Source organism: Chrysochloris asiatica, unplaced genomic scaffold (genome assembly GCF_000296735.1).
Source record: "Chrysochloris asiatica unplaced genomic scaffold, ChrAsi1.0 scaffold00183, whole genome shotgun sequence".
NCBI lineage: Eukaryota > Metazoa > Chordata > Mammalia > Afrosoricida > Chrysochloridae > Chrysochloris > Chrysochloris asiatica.
Window position 1 is genome coordinate 902006 of NW_006408701.1, and position 12615 is coordinate 914620.

General features: G+C 43.7%; 1 protein-coding gene across 5 annotated transcripts in view; it reads left to right on the top strand.

Moving 5' to 3' along the window:
• Window positions 1-12615, top strand: part of SEPT6 (septin 6) — an 89423-nt gene that overhangs the window by 64436 nt on the left and 12372 nt on the right. For 4 of the 5 annotated variants that reach the window (XM_006872097.1, XM_006872098.1, XM_006872096.1 and 1 more), the window contains exons 6-9: window positions 3279-3375; window positions 7362-7530; window positions 8750-8882; window positions 10805-10995. In XM_006872097.1, coding sequence (XP_006872159.1) covers window positions 3279-3375; window positions 7362-7530; window positions 8750-8882; window positions 10805-10995 — 590 coding nt within the window. Of the gene's footprint in view, window positions 1-3278; window positions 3376-7361; window positions 7531-8749; window positions 8883-10804; window positions 11000-12615 lie in introns of those variants that run through there. The other variant, XM_006872099.1, reaches the window with a different exon arrangement.

The window sequence follows — 12615 nt, forward strand, 5'->3', positions numbered from 1 at the left end:
AATCCATACTGAAGGCTGTGGTCTTTGATCTTCATCAGTATTTCAAATTCTCTTTGCTTCCAGCAAGCAAAGTTGCATCATCTGCATAAGTGCAGGTTGTTAACGAGTCTGCCTCCCATCCTGATGCCGTGTTCTTCTTCATGTAATCCAGTTTCCAAGATTATTTGTTCAGCATATAGATTGAATAAATATGGTGAAAGGATAAAACTCTGACAAATGCCTTTCTTAATTTTAAATTACTCAGTAACCCCTTGTTCTGTTCAAATGACTGCTTGTTGGTCTCTGTACAAGTTCTTCGTGAACACAGTGAAGTGTTCTGTAATACCCATTCTTCACAATGGGATCCATAGTTTGTCATGATCCAGTCTTCCCCTGGCTTCGTTTTGACTGATGACGTTGAGCTTCTTCACTGTCTCTTCCCACAAATGTAGTCAATTTGATTCCTGTGACGGTATTTGCAGTGGATAAATTATGTGATCTCCAGCATCATGTCTATCACCAAGGTCATACCTCCCACCACTGATTCTTCCTCTTTGTTTCCAACTTTTGCATTTCTAATCACCAGTAGTTATCAATGCATTGTGATTACATATTTGATCAATTTCAGACTGAAGAAGTTGGAAGAATTCTTCCATTTCATCATTACTGCCTTTAGTGGTTTTTGCATAAATTTGAATAATAGTGGTATTGACTAGTCTTCCTTGTAGGGTATGGATATTATCCTATCACAGACAGCATTGTACTTCAAGATAGATCTTGAAATGCTCATTTTAACAACGAATGTGATGCCATTCCTTGTCAATTTTACAATCCCAGCATAGTAAATCATATGATTATCAGATTCAAGATGGTCAGTACCAATCCATTTCAGCTCACTGATGCCCAGGATAGTGATCTTTTTTTTTTTTTTTCCCCACTTTTATTTGCATTTTATTTTAAGCTTAATTTACTCCCGAGTTATAAGTTTTTGTTTCTTCTGTTTTTTTTCTGGGATATTTTTTCTTCTGTGCAACCTCCTCTTCTGGTTTAGGAATAATTTGCTCCTTTTCAGTGAGGATCATCTCAATATGGTAGGGGGAGCTCATGTAGGGGTTGATCCAATTATGAGCTCTGTAAATTCAGTAGCCCATCTTGGCGGGCTTTGTTGACCTAGATGTGCTCAATGACCAGAGACTCCACATCTAAATCCTTAAGGTCAGCATTGTTCTGCATTTCTAAGTTTGTTTAGTAAAAAATTAGCACTCTTTTTTGGGCTACCAAACCTGTGTCAAACCCTACTGTTTGGCCTGGGCACACCTACCAATACCACCACTCTAATTTCGGAATGGTACACATTGCTTCTGCAAAGTGACATCTTTCAGATATTTGGTGGCTTTTCAAATATGCACACCCTTGATGGCCTGAGCCGTTTCACTGGTGCTCTTAAAATGGACCCGGATTGCTGAGCCTCTCAGTTTGCATCATTTTTTTCTTCTTGGCATAGATGAATAAGTGCCTCCAGTTTGTTGAAAGATTTTGATTTGTCTTCCATCAATTCCCAGAGCCTATGCCTTCAATGCACCTTGGACTTATTCCTTCAGTATCATCAGCTCTTGATCTTATGCTACCTCTTGAAATGGTTGAACATCAACCATTTCCTTTGGTACAGTGTATTCCTTCCATCTGTGTATTCCTTCCATCTTCTTTAGCTACTTTCTGCATCATTCAATAATTTGCCCAGAGAATCCTTCAATACAGTAAGTCGAGGCTTGAAGTTTTCTTCAGTTCCCTCAACTTGAGAAAATCTGAGTGTGTTCTTCCCCTTTGGTTTTCTATCTCTATGTCTTTGCAATTTGAAATTTTCTTTCAGCTCTTGTACTTCCTCACTTCATCCACTTGCTTTAACATCTGTTCGCTGGAGAGCAAGTTTCAGAATCTCTTCTGACATCCATTTTGGTCTTTTCCTTCTTTCTTGTCTTCTTAATGACCTTTTGCCTTCTTCTTGTATGATGTTTTTATATCATCCCACAACTCTTCTTTGGTCATTAGTGTATAATGCATCAAACCTGCTCTTCAGATGATCTCTGAATTCAGGCAGGATATATTCAAGGTCATATTTTGGCTCTCATAGACATGTTTTCATTTTCTTCAGCTTCCTCCTACATTGCATATGAGCAATTGAATATCTGTTCCACAGTCTGCCCTAGCTTTGTTTTGGGTAATAATATGGAGCTTTTCCACTGTCTCTTTTCACAGATGAAGTCAATTTGATTTCTATGTATTCCATCTGGTGAGGTCCATGTGTATAGTTATGTTTTATGTTGTTTAAAAAAGCTATTTGCAATGAACAAATCATTGGTCTTGCAAAATTCTATGCAATCTTCAACATCATTTATATGACTAAGGGTCATATTTCCAACCACTGACCCTTCCACTTTGTTTCCAACCTATCAATTTGCATGATTTTGTGAGATTTTCTGAGTCAAGTGAGTAGCCGAACCATTTTGTGAGATTACCTCAGGCCGCTTACAGGAAGAGCCCAGGATATTGATCTTTATGTCTTCTGTTTCATTTTTGATGACTTCCAATTTTCCTAGTTTCACACTTTGTACATTCCATGTTCCAATTTTTAATGGATGTTTCTCCTTATTTTGAGTTGTGTCCCAAAGTCTTTACTCTATTCGCATCATCACGCTCAAGTCTACTTTGAGGAGACAGCTCTTCCCCAAACACGTTTTGAGTGACTCTCAGTCTGAGGGGTTCATCTTCTGGCGCTCTATCCCACATGTCCCACTGCTACACATAAGGTTTTCAGTAGCTAATCATTCCAAAGTGGTTTTCCTCTCCTTCGTCTTAGTCTGTCTTAGTCTGAAAGCTCAGCTGAAACCTGTCCACCATGGGTGACCCTGCTGGTATTTAAAATACCCGTGGCATAGCTTCCAGAATCCCAACATGCAAGCCAACACAATACGAGAAACTGGTGGATGAATAGTGTATCTTCCTGTGTATCTGATTATTATTCTACTTGATTCTTTGTCTGTTTTCTAGGCATTTGGTCATGTCAGTGTTGTATTTGGTTGTGAATTTCTGAACAGCAGAAGCCTGGACTGAGCCTCTTAGTCCCATAGCTCGGTGGCTTCTCATAAATGCCTCTTGGTGGTGGTGATGATGATGGTGGCAGGCATTGCAGTCTGAGGGCCTCAGGCCCCTCAGATGAGCAGCCAGTATACAGTTGGAAGCTTTCCTCCAGAGCACTGAGCTTTGTTTGTTTGTTTGTTTTCCCCTGCCTTCTGTTTCAGGCCCACCTGCCATTTGCTGTCGTTGGCAGCACCGAAGAACTGAAGATCGGTAACAAGATGATGAAGGCGCGGCAGTATCCCTGGGGCACAGTACAGGGTGAGTGAGTCTCCAGGAGAGGGGTCACACTAGGGGTGTCCCCTAAGTGTCTTTGCATGTCTCCAATCATTTTGATACAAATCCCTAACTTGTCCCCACTTGGGCCGCAAGCCAAGGAGACACAAGGGAAACAGACTCTGGCTCTGTACCTAGATTCTCTGGCATCAGCAAGTTCCCCTTGTTTCAAATGAGCAAGCCTTCTTAAAAAAAACAACAACAACAACAAAAAACATGTACTTCGAGCAAGGTAGGAAGAGATGTGCAAGAAAGCATGCTGGATACCTGCCCAAAGGCACCCGGAGACATGGACAAGAAATGTTCCCAGCAGTGTTGTTCAGGCTATCAAATGTCCATGAAGATTCAATCAGCTAGATTGTGTTGTATTCATGTGATGAGATATTATACAGCCATGAAAAGAAATGAACTGCAGCTGCTTCTACATCTTAGCAATATACTATTGAATAAAAGAAATCACAGAAGAGTGATTCATTCCTTTATATGAATTCCAAAAGTAGGAAAAACTAAAACCAAAACCCAGATTGTCATAGTACCTGCACTGCTGGCTGGGCAGACATCCTGAGACACCAATACTTCATCCTCCTCCTCACCCATGCCACCTCCAACCTCTCCTCATTTGGGCCCACAGAGAGAGACCCTGAAAAAGAAAGAAAGAAAAATTCCAGTTGCCTTTGAGTAGATTTCCACTCATGGAGACCCCCGTGTGTCATAGTGGAACTGCACTCCGTAGGGTTTTCAAGACGGTGATCTTTCTGAAGCAGATTGCCAACCTTTTCTTCCAAGGCACTTCTGAGTTTTGACCGCTTTACCATTTGCACCGCCAGGGCACCAGGGAAAACTGAACAAGATGTTTATTTTTAGGAATTCACATATAAGTGGTGAAATGATAGAGAAAAATAAGGTGTGATGATCCCAGAAGTTTGGATTGTATCGGGTTTCCAAGGAGTGGCTGGTGAGTTTGAAATGCCAACCTTAAGGTTCAAACCCACCTTGAGGTCGAGTGCTTATCCTATGGTGCCACAAGAGGACTCTGTATCTTATTGGGGGGGGAAGGAAGAGTTTGTAATAAGGAAGGGGCACACAGGGGGCTTCTAAGGTTCTGGTAGCTGATAGGTCAGCAGTTCAACCCTACCAGCTGCTCCTTGTAAACCCTATATCAGGTTGCTATGAGTTGGAACCTACTCAATGGCACAACGACAAAGGATATATGGGTGTTGTTGTTTTTTAAATTTTTAAGATATAACATACATATTTCATGTGTGGTTATTTCACAATTTATAAATAATCACAAGTCTTGCATATAGACATACCGCATAGATATTGCCGACTCTATTCTAAACCACCTTAATAAAGCAGTGTTTTTTGGTTTCCCAGTGGGTATAAAAGTTAAATGCTGACACTGTACTATATATACGCTATTAAGTGTGCAATAGCATTATGAGAACATTTGAAATATTATGAGGATGACCAAAATGTGACCCAGAGACACGTAGTGAACACATGTTGTTGCAAAAATGGCCCCAAGAGACTTGCTCAATGCTGGGCTGCCACAAACCTTCAATTTGTTTCAAACAAACAAACATACAAACAAAAACTCACTATCTGTGGAACGCAGTAAAGCGGAGCACATTAAATGAAATCTGCCTGTTTACACTCAGGAAAGTTCCTTTTGTGCTCTGCTTCATTAAGTTACCTTCTGGTCATAGGCGTGGGTGGAAGAGGTCTCTGGTCCTCAGAGCCTTCTGCCTATAAGCAGAAGTGACTACCTCAGAGTAAACTCATCCTACTATTGGCCAAACAACTGCAAGTAGTCCACCTCACATGCAAAATTGGCACATTTTAGGGCATATCAGGGACCTACTGGCAATAATTTCTCATAGGTAGGACAAGACCAGATACCAGACCAATGCTAAGTTTTCTTCTTCTCTCCCTTGAGGGACGGGAGATATTCCACTAGGAACATATGCAAATGCTTTCTGGACTAACAGTCCCACCTAAGGAATGATTTTGTGGCCTGAGAAAAAGGAACCTAAAGTGAGATGAGAAGCCTGTTAGGTGGTTCCAATGACTTCTTCCAACTGGAACTTCCCCATACCTACCCAAAAATAGTGCTTTTGAAAGGTTTTCTATTTTCTTGTCTGCTTGTTAGAGGAAGCTGTGTCTGACTGAGCAGGCAGCGGAGGTCTTGACTGACCATCAGGGATGGAGGAGTAGATGATCTACAAGGGGGCTTCAAAAAGTTTGTGAAACAATTCCAGTATCTTTTAGTTCCATCTTTCCACGAACTTTTTGAAGCCCCCTCATATTAAGTAAACCTAAGAAGTTACCTTACTGATCCAGTTACTAATATTAGCTTATGTTCTATGACGGGTGGCAGGTTTTATGCTGAAGACAATGAATTTTAAGCAAAGGAGTTATGTGAGCTGATTTGGGGTTTGAGAAAGATTACCCTGATAACCACAAGACCATCTGCTGCAACTATGCCCACACCCTATCACCCCAGACTCCCTCCCTGCCCTTACTACCCTCTCCCAGACACTGCAAGATAGAATCTGAGATCACTGTGTCTGTTCATCATCTCAGACAACACTCTCCCTCTGCAGTCAGGCCAAATACCAACATTCCAACACAGTAAAGCCACCCCAGTAGACATCTTGACATAACATTGTCTGTGCCTTTATATTCCAATAGGCAATTCACATTGCGAAGATTTGGTCCTTACCTCTGTCATTCTTGGGTGCCACCCTACATGCACACTGTTTAGTGAGGGGACATGTTCACCCTGTCTGCTTTGTCCTACGCACCTTTGATGCAGTCAGGCATCATTACCCACCCTTTCAGAAACCACTTCCATTGAAGCTCCTGCCATCCAGACAGACCCTATCTGTGGTCCAACGGCCCTCCTCATCACTGTCATGTAATGATGGCCTCATTCTACTCCATGATTCTTGGGAGACTATGGCACCTGGCCAAAGTCTTTGTCTCTTCCGTAGTTCCTAGTTCCTGCCTTTGAATCCCAACTCTGTCATTTACTTGCTATGTAACCTTCCCAACCTCTTTGAGACCTGGCAAGGATTATTCCTTTATCGTCCTGATAAATTCCTACTCTTGGTTCAAGAGTCATCTTAAGGTTGTTTCCTTGGTGAAGCTTAAGGAGGCCCAGGTACAGCGCTATAGGATAAGCACTAGACTGCTAACCACAATGTCGGTGGTTCAAACCCACCAGCCACTCCTCAAAAACCTTATACAAGGTTGCTATGAGTCGGAACCGACTCGATGCCACGTAACAACAACAAGGAGTCCTAGGAGATCTTAGGCCCCTCCTTTACTGAGCTTTTCATGCCCCTTGACTAGACCTCCAGTTCTGTAAATTTTACATTATTGTATTTGTTGATGAGCCCTGGTGTGGCGCAGTAGGATAAGCACTAGACTGGAAATGCTGTATAGGGTCACTATGAACAGGAACCGACTCGACGGCATACAACAACAATATATTTGTTGACTGGCATCTATTCGTCCTCATGACTTCATTTCTGAATTCCGGTACCTCAAACACAACTGAGAATCGAATGGATGAATGCACATTTGCTGTTGTCCTATGAAGATTTCTATGAGGGTTCTGATTAGTGAACTAGGGTTGAGGTGCTGCTGAATGTCTCCTAGCAGTACTATTCTCCATGGAGTCCTGGTGTGGCGCTGTGGGTTGATGCGCCAGACTGCAAAGCCATTTGAACTGCAAGGTCAGTGGTTCAAGCTCACCAGCTGCTCCTCTGAAACCCTATACAGGGTTGCTATGGGTCGGAGCTGACTCGACGGCACTTAACAACAACAACAACATTCTCCATTGCTATAATTTTGGTAATTTTTCATGCGCATTTCCAATAGCAAAGTGAAGCCACTGCATCCATTTCTGCTTCTGCCGGTCTTCCTTTCAATATCCTTCCAATACCCCATCCTCTGCTCTGCAGTTGAAAACGAGGCCCACTGTGACTTTGTAAAGCTGAGAGAGATGCTGATTCGGGTCAACATGGAGGATCTCCGGGAGCAGACCCATACTCGGCACTACGAGCTGTACCGCCGCTGTAAGCTGGAGGAAATGGGCTTCAAGGACACCGACCCTGACAGCAAACCCTTCAGGTACCTCTCCCTCCAGCCCAACCAGGTTGTGTGCAAGCCTGACCCTGGAGAATCCACCTGGGAGGTGAGATGTGGGTGCTTAAGACCATGAGGAGCTGCGGTAAGTCACTTGGTATTTCCACTTGCCAATTCCCAATCTGACAGGAGAGCAGTGGCTGGGCAGGCTTGTGAGTGAGAAAGGGACAGCTTGGGCCTTGTTCTGCAGAATGGCCCTTGGTGGCTATCCTCTGCCTGGTTTTCTTCATCAGACTCCTGCTGAGCTCTCAGGGTTCCAGCCTCCTTCCCATGAGCCAAACCAGAGAGAACCAAGTGGGCAGGTTACGCTTAGTGGTGAATCACAGGCTTCTCTTTCACTGTCCTTTGAGTCTCCATTCAAGTGTCCATTTCGTTTTGACTACAGAACATTCATAGTCATTGATTGGCATGCTTATCCTACAATGCCACCAGGGCTCCTTAATCCTAAGATGTTGTTATTTTTGGGTTGTTAAGTGCTATCTAGTCAATTCTAACTCATAGCGACCCTGTAGAGTGTTTTTGAGGAGTAGTGGGTTGTTTATGAATTGGGCTGCTAACTGCAAACTTGGAGGTTTGAGCCCGCCAGCCACTCCATGGAAGAAACGTAAGGCTTTCTGCTCCCATAGAGATTTGTAGTCTCAGAAACCCTATGTAGGGTGACTAGGAGTCAGAACTGCCTCCACAGCACACAGACACTAGCACCAAGGGAAACAAAACACCTAGGACTTGAGAGGAGTTAGAGATGGTTCGTGTTTGGGGGCTTGGCCAAGCAGGTGGTGGGGGGGGGGGTGCCATGAACTTTGAGAGAACACTAGAGGAGGAGTGTGCTGGAAAAGGAAGAAGATGAATTACACTTGAGACAGGCGGAGTTTCGGATACCTATGGGATGTCCAAGTGAAAAGGCTCCGAAGTGGAGTTCAGAAGTGAGATTTGAGTTTGGAGGTCCTGAGGTATAGAGTCCTGAGTGGTGTTCAGGGCTGTGAGAATAGAAAACAAAAAACCACTAGATCTATGCTCATGCCATCATGTGCCAAGATAGCTGCCCACAGCTTGATGGTTTTGGGCGACTTTTTTTTTTTTACTTCTCCCAGAAATCGGGAAGGAAGGCTGAGGGAACCCGGGGGCATCATTGAGGATCATTTTTCATTTTTATCCAACAGGACCCATTCCAAAGGCAGTGGAATTAACCTGACCACATTCTCAGTTTACAGGAGACGTACGAAGCCAAAAGGAATGAGTTCCTTGGGGAGCTCCAGAAAAAAGAAGAAGAGATGAGGCAGATGTTTGTCCAGAGAGTCAAAGAGAAGGAAGCGGAGCTCAAAGAGGCGGAGAAAGAGGTAACTGAGCGCCCAGGTGCCAGGCTGGTCAGGAAAGGAGGCTAAACTCAGGCATGGCAAGGGTTTCTTCTACCCTAGAGAGCAACCAGTGGGGCCTTGCAGGCTGTGGGCAGAAATAGGAATGGTATTTGTAGTCTTGCTTTGGTGGGCACAAAGTGGGCTGCAAGACATGGTCTCACTGCTTTATTCCCCAGGGCTGAGATGTGTTCTCATTCTATATTATTTCGTTCTCTCAAGCTGTGCTGCCCCATTAGGCAGCCACTAGCTAAATGTGACAGTTTATATTAAGCAATCAGCTGCTGACCAAAAGGTTGGCAGTTCAAATCCATCCAGAAGCACCTGAGAAGAAAGGCCTGGCAATCTTTGTCCCAAAGGTCCAAACCATTGCCATCAAGTCAATTCCAACTCATGGTGACTCCAGACCAGTCCACCTCCAACCCCTCTCCCATGAAGAAGGAGCACGTGATGCCTTCCAAGTCTGTCCCACCTTGAATCTGCTGTGATTTTTCAGGGTTCATACCAATGCTGGTAGCAAGAATGTCAATTTGATTTTAGTTTCACTTTTCAAAAGAAAAAATGTCACTCTGGGTTTTTAGGAGGAGAAGTGAAGGGGTCGCCCATGACTAAAAGTCAAATGAATGAAAACCAGGTGAAAATAACTTCTACCATCCCATCCAGAATGACGACGGAAGTTAGTTTATATAACAAGGCCTGCCATCCCCAGACCTTACTAAATGACAGTTCCAAATACCCGTAGAACCTGGGTAACTGACTTCCTTTACGGTGTGCTGCAAGTGCTACAGGGTCCTAAGTGCTCTCCCGAATCCTCAAAAGAAAGTGAAGCTATGCTTGATCGGCATAGATAGTCAGGGTGCTTTATTGAATATCAACTCTATTCCTATACCTCTTGCTCTCCAATCCACGGATCGCTATAGTCTACCAGACCATTCTTGCTGTTCTTCATTGGGCCCCTGGTTCTGTTGAGGACTAATTAAGCCCTCCCTTTGGTCAAAGCTGATATCTCCTTAGTCATTCCATTTTTATAAAATCCCCTTGTCTTTTGTCCGAGTCCAAGAGTTTTCTGTGACCAACTTTAGCAATGCTGAAGTTTTCTCTGCAATCCATGGCAGGCCTTCCTGATTGCAGGGAATAAGAAAGGGCAAAAGGCCCCATTTATATTGGGAGGTCCCATTATACAATCTTCTAAAATTGGGTTTCTCAATTCCTAGCTGTGTAACCTTGAGCAAATTCCTTAACCTCATAAAATGGAGATAATAATAACATGGCCTATTTCAGGATGGGAGTTCTGGTGTGGCACTTGGATGATAAGCACTGAACTGCAAGGCCAGCAGTTCAAACCCACCAGCTGCTCCTTAGAAACACTGTACAGGATCGCTATGAATCAGAATCGACTAGACTGCATTTAGCAACTTAACAACAACAACATCTCAGGATTAAGAAGCCCTGGTAGCATTGTAGGATAAGCATTGTCTGCTAATCACAAGGTTGGCAGTTCAAAACCACTAGCTGCTCTGTTGCCATAAAGGTTTATAGTCTCAGAAACACTATATAGGGTCACTGGGAGTCAGAATTGAGCCGATGGCAGTGAGTTTCTTGTGTTGTGACAATTAAATGAGCTAATACAATATAAAGTGCCAATGTGAGATGATTAGAAATGATATCATTAACCACGTGTGGTAGCTGTGGAGGCATTTAAACAAACTGTTTGATGAAGTAGACTGTGGTGTTCTCTCACAGATTCAGAAAACAATCCAGAAAGAACATGGTGTCCTTTGGTGGCCTCATGGCAGGCAGAAATGTCTTCCAAGGTCCCAGAGTCCTGTAGGATTACAACCCTGCCAGCACCCACCACACTGGCTGGGCTGCGGACTCTCCCAAAACTCGCTGTCCTTCCCCTCCAGCTGCATGAGAAGTTTGACCGGCTGAAGAAACTACATCAGGAAGAGAAGAAGAAGCTGGAGGATAAGAAGAAAACCCTGGACGATGAAATAAATGCTTTCAAGCAGAAAAAGGCGGCTGCTGAACTGCTCCAATCCCAGGGTTCCCAGGCCGGAGGGTCACAGACTCTGAAAAGAGACAAAGAGAAGAAAAAGTAAGTGGCCGGCTGACCTGGGTGGTGGCTGTATTCCCCTCCTGCTCATCCCCTCAGGGCAGGGCCTGGAGGCCAACGGTTGAGCACTGGTGATCAGAAGTGAGCTGGGGGTGCTGTTAAACCAGTTTAGCCATTGGTCTCAGTATTCCTGGGGAGCCTTTGAATTCCTGTGAGATTGAAGAGCTAAGAGAAGGGGAGAAGGAGAGGAAAGCAGTAGGGAGGGACGTAGTAAGGCCTTGCCAACTTCAGGTAGGAAGTAGAATGAGGAAAAGCAAAAGCGTGAAAACAGTAAGAGGTACAAAGTGAAAACAGAGAGAGGCACAAAAGGAAAGGCAGATAGAGAGGGCGGAAGGAAAAGCTTTTAGCAAAGGTTAGAGCTGATCTGGCTTCCATCCAGCTTGATGGTTCTAGATCTTGATGGTTCTCTACCTCCGAGGCATGTTCCCACCTCACCCTGTCTCAGTTCTCATTCGCTGTAGCCAATTGAGCTTTGCTGATGCAGGCCACAGCCCGGTTCTAATTTCCCCATCCCTCCTGGCTGCTTCTTTGTTCCTGGCCTGGGGTTTACTGAGAACTCACTGGGGGAGGTGAGGATGCCTATACTCTGTGTGCCCTCTCCTCCCTCTGGGGAATGATTAGAAAGCCAACCTGAATCTCCTGGTGCTTGGTAAGGCAGGATAGCATGGGCAACTGGTTACCAATCACGTGGGGGCAATAATCCTGATTCAATCTCAGTCTTTTCTTGCTAAAACTACCCACTCCTTATCCCAGAATTAGAGAAAAGCATCTCTTATGGAATCTATACAATGTCAAGAAAGTTTCAACAATCCCCTTGCATTCTGTAACTGTTTGTGCTACGTGACCTGGAATGTTTCACAACATCCTTACTAGTAAAAGATGCCCATAGTTATTGCCTCGTATTTTTAGTCGCTTGGTCTTTGACTCAACTCCACTATTGGGCAGAAGGAAAACAAGTCTCCTTGCCTTTGTCCCTGTTTTGTTCCTTTGGGATAAAACAGCAATTTGTGTCCAACATTAAAAAAAAAAAAAAAATCTCTGTTTCTAGGCATTCAGTTTTGCGATCTAGTGATTATTCATTATTTAAATTTTTTAGCATTTTTCCTAATTTGTCCGGAGATTTTTGTGACCAAATCATAGCACTGTAAGACAAAATTTATTGATTTATTGATTCTTTTGATATTTATCTTATGGATGAAGTTCAACTGACCACCACCCCCCCCACCCCCCAATGTCTCTTTGGACATGCCATATATTGTATGCTGCGACAGCAGAAACAGATTCTTATTTTTAAGATCATGAAAAATCTGGATTTTTCTTCCAGCTCTAACTTTCTGCCTTCACATTTCTGTGACGTTTTTGAACTCAATTCCTAGGAAAGTTTCACCACCTGCTTTCAGGAATTAGATTCTTTTTTTTCTGACTCCATTAACACTAAACTATAAGGATTCCGTAATCGAATGTTCAGAGAAAGTCCCTCACAGTTCTCCAGGTTTTCCACCTTAATTGCCTCAAATGTAATGACACCCAGGCAGAGGCCCTGTGTGAGGAAGCATGTGTCTCCACTCTCTAGGAATATTTGGTGTTGGTGACAGTGCCCAT